Here is a 13,979-nt window from a genome sequence, read left to right as displayed (position 1 = left end):
AATTCTGTTGTTATAAGGTATAATTAGAAACATGCATATTTAATTTTTGATGGAAACATGTGAAATAACATTCTGTAATGTTCATTTTTCATGTTTTTGAAAGGTGCTAGGAACATTTTCCTAGCAAGTTTCGGAATGAAATGAACTGAAAAAATGCAAAATTAACCCAACACACCATATTTAGTTTATTTATTGACCAACACTGTCTGAAATCTGGATTATCCTGTGGACATAAGGAAATCTCAGAAAATTTATTAATTCTCTTGTAAAAATGTGACAAGCAAAAATGGACTCCTTTACATGGAAATAAACTTAATGTTTCGACAACTACATAAATGTACTACTAAAAAGGAAAGGAAAATTACTGAAATCATATTCTAAACGAAGTACTACATAAAAATCGTGCTGGAATACTTTCACCAAAAGTAGTTAATATGCACTGTTTGCTTAATTATAGAATAAACCTTCAATACATTCTGCTTATTGTTTTTATATATTAATACAAAATATATAAATTTTCTATTAATAGTAACAAATGGATACATTGTGATTATATAAGACAGCTGTACTTCAGACTTAGGATCGCTTTAGAAGAATGAATTTTCCTCAACATTTATGCTATGATCAAAATGTTACCATGTAAAGTTGTAACGTTTTTATATTCATATATCACAAACGCTACATATTGGGAAAATTTCACGTAAAATATTAGTTTAATTTTCCGCCATCAGAGGCCGTTCGTCCTCGATGGCTCAGTGACCAGTGCTGCCTCTTGCGGCAGACTTGGTACAAGCGCTGAGGACGTAAAACACCTCGGCAGTTGCTTCAACGACTTCTGAATCGACGGGAACGCGAAGGTCAAACTCCTTTTGCACAACTTAGCCAGCGAGAGACATGCCCAGCGTGCTGCACCTACGGACGGAAGTTCTCCTAGTTTGCCTTTTGAGGAATGGGTCGATATCAAAGAGGACAAGGACTTAAATAGGGCAGCGGCCTTACGAGGACTCTGAGGCCGAAGTTTGTTTGGCGTAGGTACGTAAATTCTCTCTGCTGTGATAATGAACTTAACATCTTTGTGCCGAAGTTCCATGTCGTATTTCTCTTTAACCACGCGTAAGCATTGCACATAAAACTTTTATTGCATTCTGGTTGTCCTCACCCTTTCTCACCTTTTTGTTGCGCGTCGCCTTTTGGACGTCTTGAACGCTTTAAGTGAATTAATGAAAGATAATTATACGTCAAAATCAGTGGGAACAGAACAGATTGATTCTTACTTGATAGTAGGCTGGTAGTTACAAAGGGGCATCGAGTTGAAGTCCTCGTCGCTAACGCAAAATTACGAACCTTCGTTTTGCCCCCCCCCCCCCCCCTTTATTAATTGATTCGGGACGTTTGTTCCAATTGCACTTTTGCACCCTTTTCCACGGTAGCATTAAGAATCAGGAGAATTGGGGGTAATGTTGATAAAATGCAAAAACTTGTTAATGTAAAAGTAAAAACAGAGTGATGCAAAAGGAAAACTTGCTTGTAGTGAACCTACGGGCTATGATGTATTGTAATTGTTAAATCTTTAATGTTTGAATGGGCCGAGGGAAAGGTCAGTATACTGAATACGTGTTGTTAATGAAGTGAATGGTTGAAGTCAATTAAATTTATACACGTTTTTTGGAATTTCGACGTGGACGCACGTCTTTTGTGAAACTAGTATTGGGCTTATGTTGACCCTGTTGATATTGGTCAATTTTTACCTGTTTGATTGTTGTTTTTTGAAATACATGATATTTGTGCAATACGATACGTTGTCGATGATTGAATGTAGCAAATAGCAAATTTTGTCTTACCACAAAAACTATCGTGCGGCAACAGATATAAACGCGCACAAGATACGCATCACGAGGCAACGATAGATCTGTACCAAGGGTACTATTGAGTAATATTGTATTTACATGAGGGCAAGACCAAAAGATAAGATTGGATGATATATAGTAATTGAGATTGTGAATGAATTCAACGGAGAAGGCACAGAGTGCTATTCGTTGACGGACCCTCTAATTTTGTGTGTGCATTATATACATATATATATAGGGTGTACATTTATTACAGGGCTTTGTCTCGCGCTTCTCGTCGACGCTGCTTGTAGACTCCTGCGTTGTCGTGCGAGAAGGGCGACACAAAAAAGGTATTTGTGATATATAGTGTGGGTTTTTGTTCTATCCTTGAAGTTGCGATCGTCGCACAGCCGCTTCCTCTTAAACATCTCGCGCGGTCGTGGCTTAACCCCACTATACCATTACAAAGTGAAAAATTTCATGGCATTTCTCAAAGATAGAATCGCTCCTTTTTCCATAGCATAACCAATCAGAAGCAAGCTCTAGGTCGTGAGTGCAGAAGTAATGGCGGCTGAGTGAGATATAAACAACATATTACTACACATTTTTAAAAGACGATAACTATTCAACCAAGAGGAATAATGTTTCCTATAAAAAGCTTTTAGGTACAAAGTAATGCCGCTGCTTAAACACATACGTTATAACATATACAAGGCACGTATGGAAAAATATTTTGGAAGCATTTACATAGAATTTATGCTAGCAAAAATGTTAAAGGAAATGTCTCCGTCTGAAGCAGGCTTAAGGGGTAAAAATGTCCTATATTTTTAGACCACTGAAAAATTTTGGTTATAGGCTCTGCACCTGTCTAGGACTGAGCTTGTATACAGCCTGAAGCACGAAACTTCCTACGAACCTTATGTGAAGCTCCTGCAGTAGTCTGTCAAAGCCAACCAACAGTACATTGCCTCCAATAAATAGTACTTTGTGAAACTTTAAAACTGCACCTACTACTGTCTGAAAATTACTGCAACCGTCATTCAGGCATTCTGCAGGACTCCTTATGCTGCTATAAAACTTAAAAAATCATTAACATTTTGGAACCATTACCCACAATTTTTCAGCACAAACAAAGTGAAAGTAGAGAATAAAACATACCGGTAGGGTCTGGCTGCACAGGTGGTGGCTGACTCATATCAGGCAACGCTTCACCATAAACAGGTTGCGCCGGGACACCCTTGAACAGAGAAGAAAAACCAAAATTTTACATTTATAACACTGACATGTTTAATCACAAAACAAAGAAGAAAACACACTAAAACAACATGGTAATTACTTTTCTGCTTCAAGCTTTATTCCTTACAAATAACACCACAGTAAACACCGCATTACAGTGAGGAACAACACACTATTTTGATATCCAAATTCATCAGACAACAGATTCTTCCATATTACTCCACTATGGAAATGTTCAATAATGAAGTAATACATAAACCCAGTAAACATCACTGAAAATCTCTAACTTAGGCATCACCCATAATGCCCAGCAGGAATTGCTAAGCTTACTGATTAGTTAAGTGTTATGTTCACGTTCAAATGAATGTCCTGTTTCGACAAACCCATTCAGATATTGGTCAATTTGTTGTCAATCTCTATAATAACTACATTTACAATTTTAGTTCTACACTAGATGCGAGACATGATATTTTGGACTCTAAACTGATGCCCAAAACATGATGTTTTTTTCACTAATGGAAAGCCCATCAGCATTTTAAAAGTGATAAAACATTAAGTTTTACATCAAAATTTTCATAAAAGTGATACTTTACACAACAATTGCAATAACCTTCTTTGTTACTAGTGCTAAGTGAGATACTTACAATAGGTTGCAATGGTACAGTTGATGGTTGCATTTGTTGATAATATGGTTGATAACCATATGGTTGGTACGATCCAGTTACAGCCACAGGAGGATAATATCCAGTCTAAAAAAAAAAGTTATTATTTAGAACCACATCAACAGTTTGCGTAAGCATTTACTTTGTCTAAATATACTGCTAGATATACTGACTTCAAATGTTTTCAACAAAGTTGGACTACTGTTAAACAGAAAATTAATGTTCATTGTTCTTACCTCATTGTAGCCTGTGCCCATAGGAGGTTCTGTGTATCCAGGTCCAGAGTACTGAACGTTGGGTCTTTGAAAAGAATGGTAAGGAGATGATGGGTCATGATGCCTCATGGAGAATGGCCTTTCTTTCCTCGAAGAATGCCACATCTGATGTCGAGGACTTCTTCTTGGTGATAATGATTCTCTTGCTCTCCTTCCGAACGATGAAGATCTTCTTCTCCTGTCTGGGGAAACTGGGCTTTCCTCCCGCTCCAAAGATGCCGGGCTACGATCTCTACCAAACGAGTCAGCACTATGACCCCTGTTGTTGCGAGAGTCTTGGCTTCTTCCTCTTGACTTTCTGTCTTCCGAATATTCCACACTACCACTTCTCAAAGAAGTATCATATTTTACTTCTCGGATTAATGCTGGACTTTTATCTCGCTTCCCTTCATAATCAGAGCTTCGTCTCTCTCTATCCAACAACCGGCTCCTCCCCCCACTCGTATACTGGCTGTCTTCCAGACTTGGTTCATGATACCCTGGACTATGTTCCCTAGCACTTTCAATACTTCTGCTCTCATGCTGTGGGCTTCTGTTTTTATAATTGTTATCCTCATCTCTGGGTGGGTACCAATCAGTCTTCTCGTAATCACGATCAGCACTCTTTGATTTCCTCCCTTCCTGCATATAAAACTCATCATCCTCTTCTCTACTGACAGAGGAATATCTACGCTCCCCGCTGATTCTCCTGGGGGAATCATCCCCATGTGATGATCCCTCTTTGGATTGAGATTTCCTAGTCCATGTTCGTTCCGATGCAAAAGGTGAACTAGACTGCCTAGGTCTACTCTCTATATCAAAATCATCTCTCAATTCAATACTCTGTTTATAATTTTCACCTCTCTTGTGGGAGCTGAAGGAGAAATCAGGCTCTTCTTCAGGATAGGGTGCAGTGTCACTTTTATGTCTTAAATCCTGGTTGAAATCCTTCAGATTCCTCTTGAATGGTTGATTGCTAAATGATCTTCTTTTATTCTGAGGTTTATATTTATATCTATTCTTTCTGTTACTGTCATCTGCAACAAGGAATTCCTCCATTAACAAATCACCATCTAGAACATCATCCAAATCATTCCAGTCATCAAGAAGTTCTACGTCACCTAACTCATCTTCATCAACCTCTATCAGACTCTCATCGTCAACATCTTCAGTAGTCTTTCGTCCTAAATGCTGATTTTTTCTTCCTCCTCTACCCCTAAAATTCCCTCTGCTCTTCCAACCTCCTCTTCTGTTAGGGCCAGTGAATACATCCTGCTCAATATCTTCATCGAACATTATTTCATCATCATCAACATTAAACTCTTCATCCATATAATCTTCATCTTCAACTTGATCATCCCTGGAAAACTTATTTTGTCCTATTCTCCTTTTCATCCTAGGAGGGCCATTCTACAAAGGAAAGTAAAACATTTTTAATGACATACAATTTAAAATTGTAGTTACACAAAATACATTGGTATGTACAATTATAAAATAACTCAAGCTGTACTACTGAATATGTCATACATTTCTGTTCTTGTAATGTCTATATGTTGTTCACTTCTAAACTTAATCAAGTTCCCCACTCATGCTGCAATGAAGCAAAATCATGTTGATATCATTTAATATCCAATTAATCTAGTATTTCATATTTTCTCAAATGTTTATTAGTTAGGATCAACCCCCTCCACACACATGATGTAAAATCAACAGGAATAAAAAAAATACCTCGTACCCTTGACACACTGTACCCCTCTTTTTAGAAAGTTATAATTTGTAAGTGGTCTATGAAGGTTAAGTTGTTCATGAACAGAGATATGTTATGTGAAGTAATGTACCTATGTTACCTTAACTTGAAGCAATGGAGCCCTAAGGTTTCACACAAGTGAATATGGCACCCAACATGACAATCTAGCATAACAACAGACAGAATGTTGCCTATTACTTCATAAACACAGTGTGCACAATTAGTCCTACATGACTATCAAATGAAGAGTCAACAATGTTCCATATGTAATTTTCAAAGCATTTAGTCGTTTCGTGTGCGCTTAAAAAAAAACGGTAAATATGCGATATCGCCCGGACGTAATTCTTCAAATTTACAGGAGAAATGACTTACTGAAATGAGTTTCTTTAGCATTCTGGACGTTCTTGGAGGTATTTTCTTTCACGGAAAGTAAAAACTTCGTAGTTTAATGCTGCCGAACAAGAATTAATCACTTTTTACGTAAGAAATTGGCATTCTCTGCCACATTATGCCGTTGTTTCCATTGTGTGCGTGCAGATGGCGAGAGCGTTGAAAGTCACGCGATCTCTGCAGTGTTTCCAAACGTGCCTTCTTTTTACGAAAATTTCTATTTTTATCTATGTCAGGGTGGCTACAAACAAGCAGAAATGAAATTCCCTGACTTTTCCAGGTTTTTCAGGACAAAATTTACATTTTCCCCTGACAATTACAAACTAAACTAAATCGATGTTTTTGCAAATGGAAATAATAAACTCATACAGATCCACGTATGGTTTTCTTAAGTATCAATATTATCTTCTATGAAATTAACTTAATTTCTCTATTCTCTATGATTTGAATTCAAACTGCAAAATAGTGAATTTGGAAAATTATTACAATTCACAAGCTAGGAAAAGATTACGGAATTTTGTCATACGCAGTAAGTTTAAAATAAAATACTTCATTATTTTTAAAGTTACGACTAAATGAGATAAGAGTGAAGAGTGATTGATTAAGAAATACAATTTGTAATTTATCAGTCTCCATATACATTCTCAGTATTATATGTTGATATTTCCACTGAGGTTTGGAACCCTCTGCTTGCAAGAACCATCAGTGCAGACTCATTTTTCAATGCATAAAGCTACTTCTCTCTTCTCTGTAAAGCAAACAACTTAACTCTTTCATATAAGTGAAACAATTGAATTGTACAAAATAAAATGTCATATTTCCTTACATTATCATTGGGATTTCCGCTTCAGTACAGTATATCCAAGTGAAGTACTGTGAAACTGACAACATGCAGTTATACCATTAATGCTGACGAAAAGGGTATGTAGGTGTTAGAAATTTAACACAAGGAATTTATAGAATTGCATTGTATAGGTACCTGATTTAGCTAACCACACATTAAAACAGGAACAGTCTAATAATAAAAGCTTCTGAAAGTTCATATACGAGGGGCATCCTGAAAAAAGCTCCAATGGTCCCTATACGCAGCACTAGTGGTCAGAGATAGACACATACACATGCAGGCAGGAAGAAGTGGCATGTAGCTGTAATCTGGTACAGTTGCAATGCAGCCGTTTTAGGACAGTTCTACGTTAAAGATTGGAGCTCTCATACAGTCTCCCACCGACTCCGATGTAGCCTACATTGCACGCTCAGAATTTGGCACAGAGCCACCAGCAATCGTGTGAGGTGTGCAGACCGGACGTCGTGAGCCGAGGTGTTCATTTTGAATCAACCTCCTCTCACCCTCACCCTCCAACGTCGCAGTCACCCTCAACCTCCACTGCCCTCACCCTCCGACATCGCAATCAAACTCACCCTCCGAGATCGCTCTCGCCCCCGCCCTCCATCGCCCTCACGCTCCGACATCGCAATCGCCCTCGCCCTCCACCGCCCTCACCCTCCGAGATCGCAATCGCCCTCGCCCTCCACCGGCCTCACCCTCCGCGATCGCTCTCGCCCTCGCCCTCCACCGCCCTCACCCTCCGACATCGCAATCGCACTCACCCTCCGACATCGCAATCACCTCCACCGCCCTCACCCTCCGAGATCCCTCTCGCACTCGCCCTCCACCGCCCTCACCCTCCGACATCGCAGTTGCCCTCGTCCTCCACCGCCCTCACCCTCCGACATCGCATTCGCCCTCGCCCTCCACCGCCCTGACCCTCCGAGATCGCAGTCGCCCTCGCCCTCCACCGCCCTCACCCTCCGAGATCGCTCTCGTCCTCGCCCTCCACCGCCCTCACCCTCCGACATCGCAATCGCCCTCGCCCCCCACCGCCCTCACCCTCCGAGATCGCAATCGCCCTCGCCCTCCACCGCCCTCACCCTCCGACATCAAAATCGCCCTCGCCCTCCACCGCCCTCACCCTCCGAGATCGCAATCGCCCTCGCCCTCCACCACCCTCACTCTCCGACATCGCAGTCGCCCTCGCCCTCCACCGCCTTCACCCTCCGAGATTGCAGTCGCCCTTGCCCTCCACCGCCCTCACCCTCCAAGATCGCTCTCGCCCTCCACATCCCTCACCCTCCGAGATCGCAGTCGCTTTCGCCCTCCACCGCCCTCACCCTCCAAGATCGCTCTCGCCCTTGCCCTCTACATCCCTCACCCTCTGAGATCGCAGTCGCCCTCGCCCTCCACAGCCCTCACCCTCACAAGTCTTCCGGAGGGTGAGGGTGAGGTCTGCCCTCACGAGGGTCGCCCTCCGGAGGGTGAACACCTCTGGATGCACACAACCCCATACAGCTGAGTACACACGGCTCTTTGCATCTCTTCAGGTGAGAGGTCTTTGACCACTCCCTGTACGGCCCTGGTCTTGAATGTACAGACTTTCATCTCTTTGTTTAACTGAAGAGGTTTCTGGCAGGGCAAGGATTTGACAGCTACACTACGGTAGAGATAGTTCCAGTCTTTGCTGTCAGACCGATATGCCATGGGCATACAAAATTTAGTGCCATGCTACGACAAATGCCAGAACAACAGTGTTGATTATGCCGAAAATTAGGTTAGGACTCACTGTTACTAATGCAATAAATTACAACTGATATTCATGTTTTATTTATGCCTAATCGGTAGGGACCTTGATATTTTATTTTTTTTCAAATTGGTGTATTTTCTTATTTTTTATTTTTTACTATACGGTGTTATTTTTCCCAAAATTCACATTTTCATTTTAGCGTATTTTCTGGCAAATATCTGAAATTATACCTTCATGGTGTTTTTAAACTACTATTTCAAATTGTAAGTCACATGGCTTACTCCTCTTCGTGAGAGTTTGATATCTTGAAAGTTATTTTGGGATAGTTATTTTCTATATAGTGTTGCCCACGGGACGAGACGGGACAGGCTTTTAAAAATTCGAGACAAGACGATATTGACCATGTGTCATAAGACAAACGAATATTTTCGAGACGAGACAGCATTTCCACGAGACTCCACGAGACGAGACAGGCCAAAGTCTCGTCTCGTGGGCAACACTATTTCTATACCCCTTTTTTAATTTTAAGGTAAGGATTTTAGATAATGGTATTTTCCCCGTATATACTGTAGGTTGCATAATGACCATAAGTGGCGACGCACCCAAAAAATTAAAATCAATCAATCTCACGTGACAGATACCGATAAATTATGGCACCAAAAATTGGCATTATCTTTTTTTGACTTGTTAGTGTTACGTTTCCCAAAATTTGCGTTTTTGTTTTAGAACATTTATCTGCCAAATATACCGAAACTTAATACTCCATTGTGCTTTTAAACTATTATTTTAAATTGTAGGTCACATGGTCTACGTATTTTCGTGATAGTTTGATATGTTGGAACAGATTTTTGAGGAAGTAAAAGTAAAGTGCTTCCCTGCACTTTTCCATGAAGGTGTATAGGGGTGTGGAGTTAGGGCTCCACACTTTCTTGAACACCGCTGAAGGTGGGGGTGATGTGATCAGCACCACCCTCCTGGCTACCATTATCCCTCAAAGTTTCCTCAAGGTACCAGCTTCATATGATGCTGGGTGGGTGCCGGAGGAGTTCGAATAGGTAGAAAACATCCCGGTTCTACCCCGCAAGGGATCGACCCCGAATCTCTTGCACAGTAGTCAAACGCCCTAACAACTGAGCTCCATTATTACTCGCTCGACAAATGCCGATGGTGCGCACTTAGCTTGGTAATTCAAAACATATCTCGTGCGACAAATACGAAGCTGTGCGAAAAATCAATGCCCCTACTAATTGGAAATTACTTTCTGGCCACCCTTCGTGTAAATCAGTAGATGGAAAGTGAAAATTTAGCAGGGCTGGCAGAGAAAAGTCAATTCTTGAAGAAAGTGATTTGCTTTTATGATTGAATGATTCGAGTAAATATGATATTAAAATATTTACGTATTTATTATTAGTATTTTATTTCATAATATTGGACATTAACCTTACTCAGTGAGAGATTAATTACCATTTCTCACGAGTTTAAACAGACAGGACAGAGAGTGGCGTTAATTTCATTGCGATACTAGTGTTGCAGTAAATTTGAGGTTTGGGGCATGCACTTGCCAATTTTTATAACGTTCACCAATGCAGATTTATGTTTCACATTTTCGTGATAGTATTCAATATATATTTTTTTTCATTGAAATTCGGTGGTTGCACCCCCAAACCCCCCTTCCTCGGTTCGGCGTTTTGAAATGTACACGGTTGCATGCTATGATGTTTTAGTTGCAAAACAAAACTTATCCGAAGCAGATTGCTCTCATATTGCCCGAGTTATAACAATTTTCCTCCAAAAATGCAAATTACCTATTTTTCGTAAGAAAAAATATCACATTTTGGCTTATTATTCAACTTGTATGGCACCCAAGAACATGAAACATGTTTAATTCTCTTGAGAAATGTCCATTCTTTGAAAAGAAAACTAATTTCTCACCTTCTCCCCAAAATAGCGAGAGAAGATGGGGCAAACTAAAGATTTTTATTTTTCCATTGAAATTCGGGATACGTACCCCCCCCCCCCCAAGCCCCCTTCCTCGGCCTGGTGTTCTGAATTGTACACGGTTGCATGCGCTGATATTTTAGCTGCAAAACAAAAGTTATCTGAAGTAGATTGCTCCCATAGTGCCTGAGTTATAACAATTTTCCTCCAAAGAGTGTTCGAATTTAAAATTCCCGCCGAGAAGCCAGGGCGAGATAAATTTATCTCTTCCTCTCTCTCTCTCCTCCTGCCATCACTGGTTTCTGGCACCGTGGTTGTGTTGCGCATAAAAGGGGCCTAAAATTTGAGGCCGAAACTTACGAACGAGATTTCCTGTTCCCGTGCAGAGTTCCATAACGATATCTTTAAAAAAATAAGTAAAAAAAATGTGAATAAAGACGAAATTCCCTGACATTTCCATGACTTTTTTTGACACCGCATATTCCCTGACTTTTCCCGGTTTTCCAGGTCTGTCGCCACCCTGTATGTTCACCGCACGTTCTTTTTTTGATGAATTTAGGGGTGAAATGAGTGCTAATGGAACCTAACCTTGTGTGAATGGTTTGTGGGGCTATCCGTGGATGGTTTTTGGGGCTAACGTCAATGGTTTGTGGGGCTACCCATGGATGGTTTTTGGGGCTTACATGCATGGTTTGTGGAGGTAAACATGAAAAAAAAAAAATTGAAATAGTACGTAATTTTCCGTCATGATGGTTTGAAACACTGCTTGCGTACTGAAAAAACACAAGCTGGCACGTCATGACGCGCGATGATTCATGAGGAGTGCATGCCATATTGTCTCTTACCAAAGCGGAACAAGGATGACAAATAATCACTCGTAATATGAAAAGTTGACACTATTTTATGGAAAAGGCATAATTTCACCTTAAAGAATGTTCCGCAATGCAGAAAAGGTAAGTACCAGTGGTAAAATTAAGATAATAGACGAGTTAAATGTGTCCGGGCGTTATCGCATATTTACCAAAAAAACAGCTGTTTGTCTGCTCCCCCCCCCCTCACTAATCTGCAGTGATTTTGCACCCTAGTTTTAATAATAATAAGCGGTGAAAGCACTCTGAAATGGCAGGTTTTTGCTTACGAGACTCATACTTCGTGATCGAATATCTCAGTTATTTGTGTTTCCCGTATGCTGGGACTAATTTTATATTACGTAAATCATCAAAATCTGTCTGTTAATACAAATTTCAACGTAATTCTCAAGGGGGTACGGTGGGTAAACGGCCCCGGGTACCTCTACTCCAAAATGTTATCTCGAAGTAAATTTCGCCTACTATTTTAAGTATAGGGAATTAAGGGTCCATGGTACTTCAGTCCACCTTTTGAGTTTTGAGCAGCGAAATGTGAACATATTATTCCAACTAATTGAAAAAAAGAAGAGTGAAATTTTATGTTTTCGTACAATTATTGGTCAACTTAGAATATTATCGTTTAGCAACTGATAGTATTCAAGGGGCATCATAAAATTTGGAACAGCCCCAAGCGAGGAATTTAAAGTGATCATGAACTCGCTGTTTGATGATTATTTTTTTTCGGAAGTTCACAGAGTGGAACAGGAAACATCATGAACCTACGTTAATTATCTATTAGACAAAAAAACATGCTATTATTAGACAAGAAACATACCATCGGACGATTTCTACCACCTCTCCCACGCATCATTCTTGTTCGCCCGCTCATTTATAGTGAAGAGAACTACACAAAACGAACAAGGTAGCTCTCGATTGTCACTCCACCTTTTAAACAGACATAAATATTATCACTAATCTACACATAATAGTATTATAAGGCAACGTTAGACGATCTTGCAAGGATTATATATAATAATCTTGTTCTACTATGCCTATGATTTTGCTTCATCGATTCTTCTTCTTTCTAGTCTGTGTTCTTACTACTGACGTGACCCTATCAACAGTCGACTTTTGTCAACTTGTCTGATTTTCTTAAAAAATAATTTTAGTTCGCTATTCAACCCATAAAGGAGCCATATAATGCGAGTGCTCAATCCTTAGAGTACAGAAGGCTCAATCCAAAGAGAATATAGCGGAATATAGGATGTATCGGTATTTTTTGGCTACATCGCCAAAATCGGAAGTAAACTTAGCCGTGACGTCATTGACGGGAAAATGGCGCTAGTAGTGTTACAGCGCCTTGAATAACGTAGGCCGTGTCCGGATTGGCAAGCGCTCCGTCCCGTTCTCCCCCGTTGATCTCGCGTGCCGTCGAAGTCACGTCCAAGTCGTCCGAATCTACATGTCCACTTGTAGTACGGTTGTCACTTTTCCCGCCAGGTGTCAGCACGAACTTCACCCACCGCGCTCTGGGGCGTAGGCGCATCGTACGGAAGCAGAAGGGAAACGCCAAACAAACATGACAATGATTTCCACCTATTTACTACTCATATTAAAAATGTAACACGCTATTTCATCATTTACAATTTTTCTACATTCAGTATTATCGATAAAATGTTAAAGTATAACTGAGTTTTACATCCTCTAATCAGTAAATGTTATCTGTACAGTGGGATCCATGAGTATTACCGTGCAAATTGTCCATCACCATGTTCGTGCACTTTATTTGACCCAATAAGATCTTCAAGATTTAAAAGAAAACTCATAAAAAGGTGTTGACAACTTCTGCATCAGCATACATAAAAATCCATCACTTAAAAACACATAGGATGCAGGAGAAAAATTAATGAAAATAGTCATGGACAATTTGCACGGTAATACTCATGGATCCCACTGTACAAAGTGAAAGTTAGAATATGGCTGCCAAGCGCAGCGTCACAGCGAGTTCAAGCGTGCATCTGTCGCGCCTCTCTGCTCTCCCCTCCGACTCCACGTCTGCCGCGAATTCGGACGCGGCCGTTGTGTGGAAAACGGCACTGTTCTTACATCTCTGGCTAGTTTCACTCGAATACAGCGCTGTAACTCGAATATGATAGTGGTGATACAGCGTCTTGAATAACGTAGTGTGGAAAACGGCACTGTTCTACGCTCTCTGGCTGGTTCCACTCGAAAATGATCCGCTAGAGGCGCTGGTGTTGAACCCGGTGCTTGGTATTCGTCTGCTTATAATGGAAGTAAATGGAGTTTTCGCTGCAACGTCTGATTCTTTTACATGAAGCATTTCTATGAATGTGATAATTACCATGATATTTGGTACAGTGGTCGCGAAGATAATAACGAACATTCTAGACAGTCGACCACGTCCTGTTATCGTCATGCTTTCGTTAATAATACGGGAGAAAAAATACGCGTGGAATGCCCTTGGCAACTAAATTC

At 40.5% G+C, this 13,979-nt stretch overlaps 1 protein-coding gene across 1 annotated transcript in view; it reads right to left on the bottom strand.

Annotated features, from left to right (window-relative positions):
* LOC145978917 (uncharacterized) overlaps positions 1-12,557 on the bottom strand; it is a 46,950-nt gene extending 34,393 nt beyond the window's left edge. The window contains exons 1-4 of the mRNA XM_083111892.1: positions 12,319-12,557; positions 3,964-5,391; positions 3,710-3,814; positions 2,988-3,066 (exon numbers count right to left, since the gene is read on the bottom strand). Of these exons, the coding sequence (XP_082968018.1) occupies positions 2,988-3,066; positions 3,710-3,814; positions 3,964-5,391; positions 12,319-12,372 (1,666 nt within the window). The 5' untranslated portion in view covers positions 12,373-12,557. The remainder of the gene's footprint in view (positions 1-2,987; positions 3,067-3,709; positions 3,815-3,963; positions 5,392-12,318) is intronic.
* Positions 12,558-13,979: the final 1,422 nt, after the last annotated feature.

This window comes from Lepisma saccharinum, chromosome 25 (genome assembly GCF_977018435.1).
Source record: "Lepisma saccharinum chromosome 25, izLepSacc3.1, whole genome shotgun sequence".
In the NCBI taxonomy this organism is placed as follows: domain Eukaryota; kingdom Metazoa; phylum Arthropoda; class Insecta; order Zygentoma; family Lepismatidae; genus Lepisma; species Lepisma saccharinum.
The sequence above is the reverse complement of the archived record's forward strand: the minus strand, read 5'-3'. Positions and strand labels throughout refer to the sequence as shown.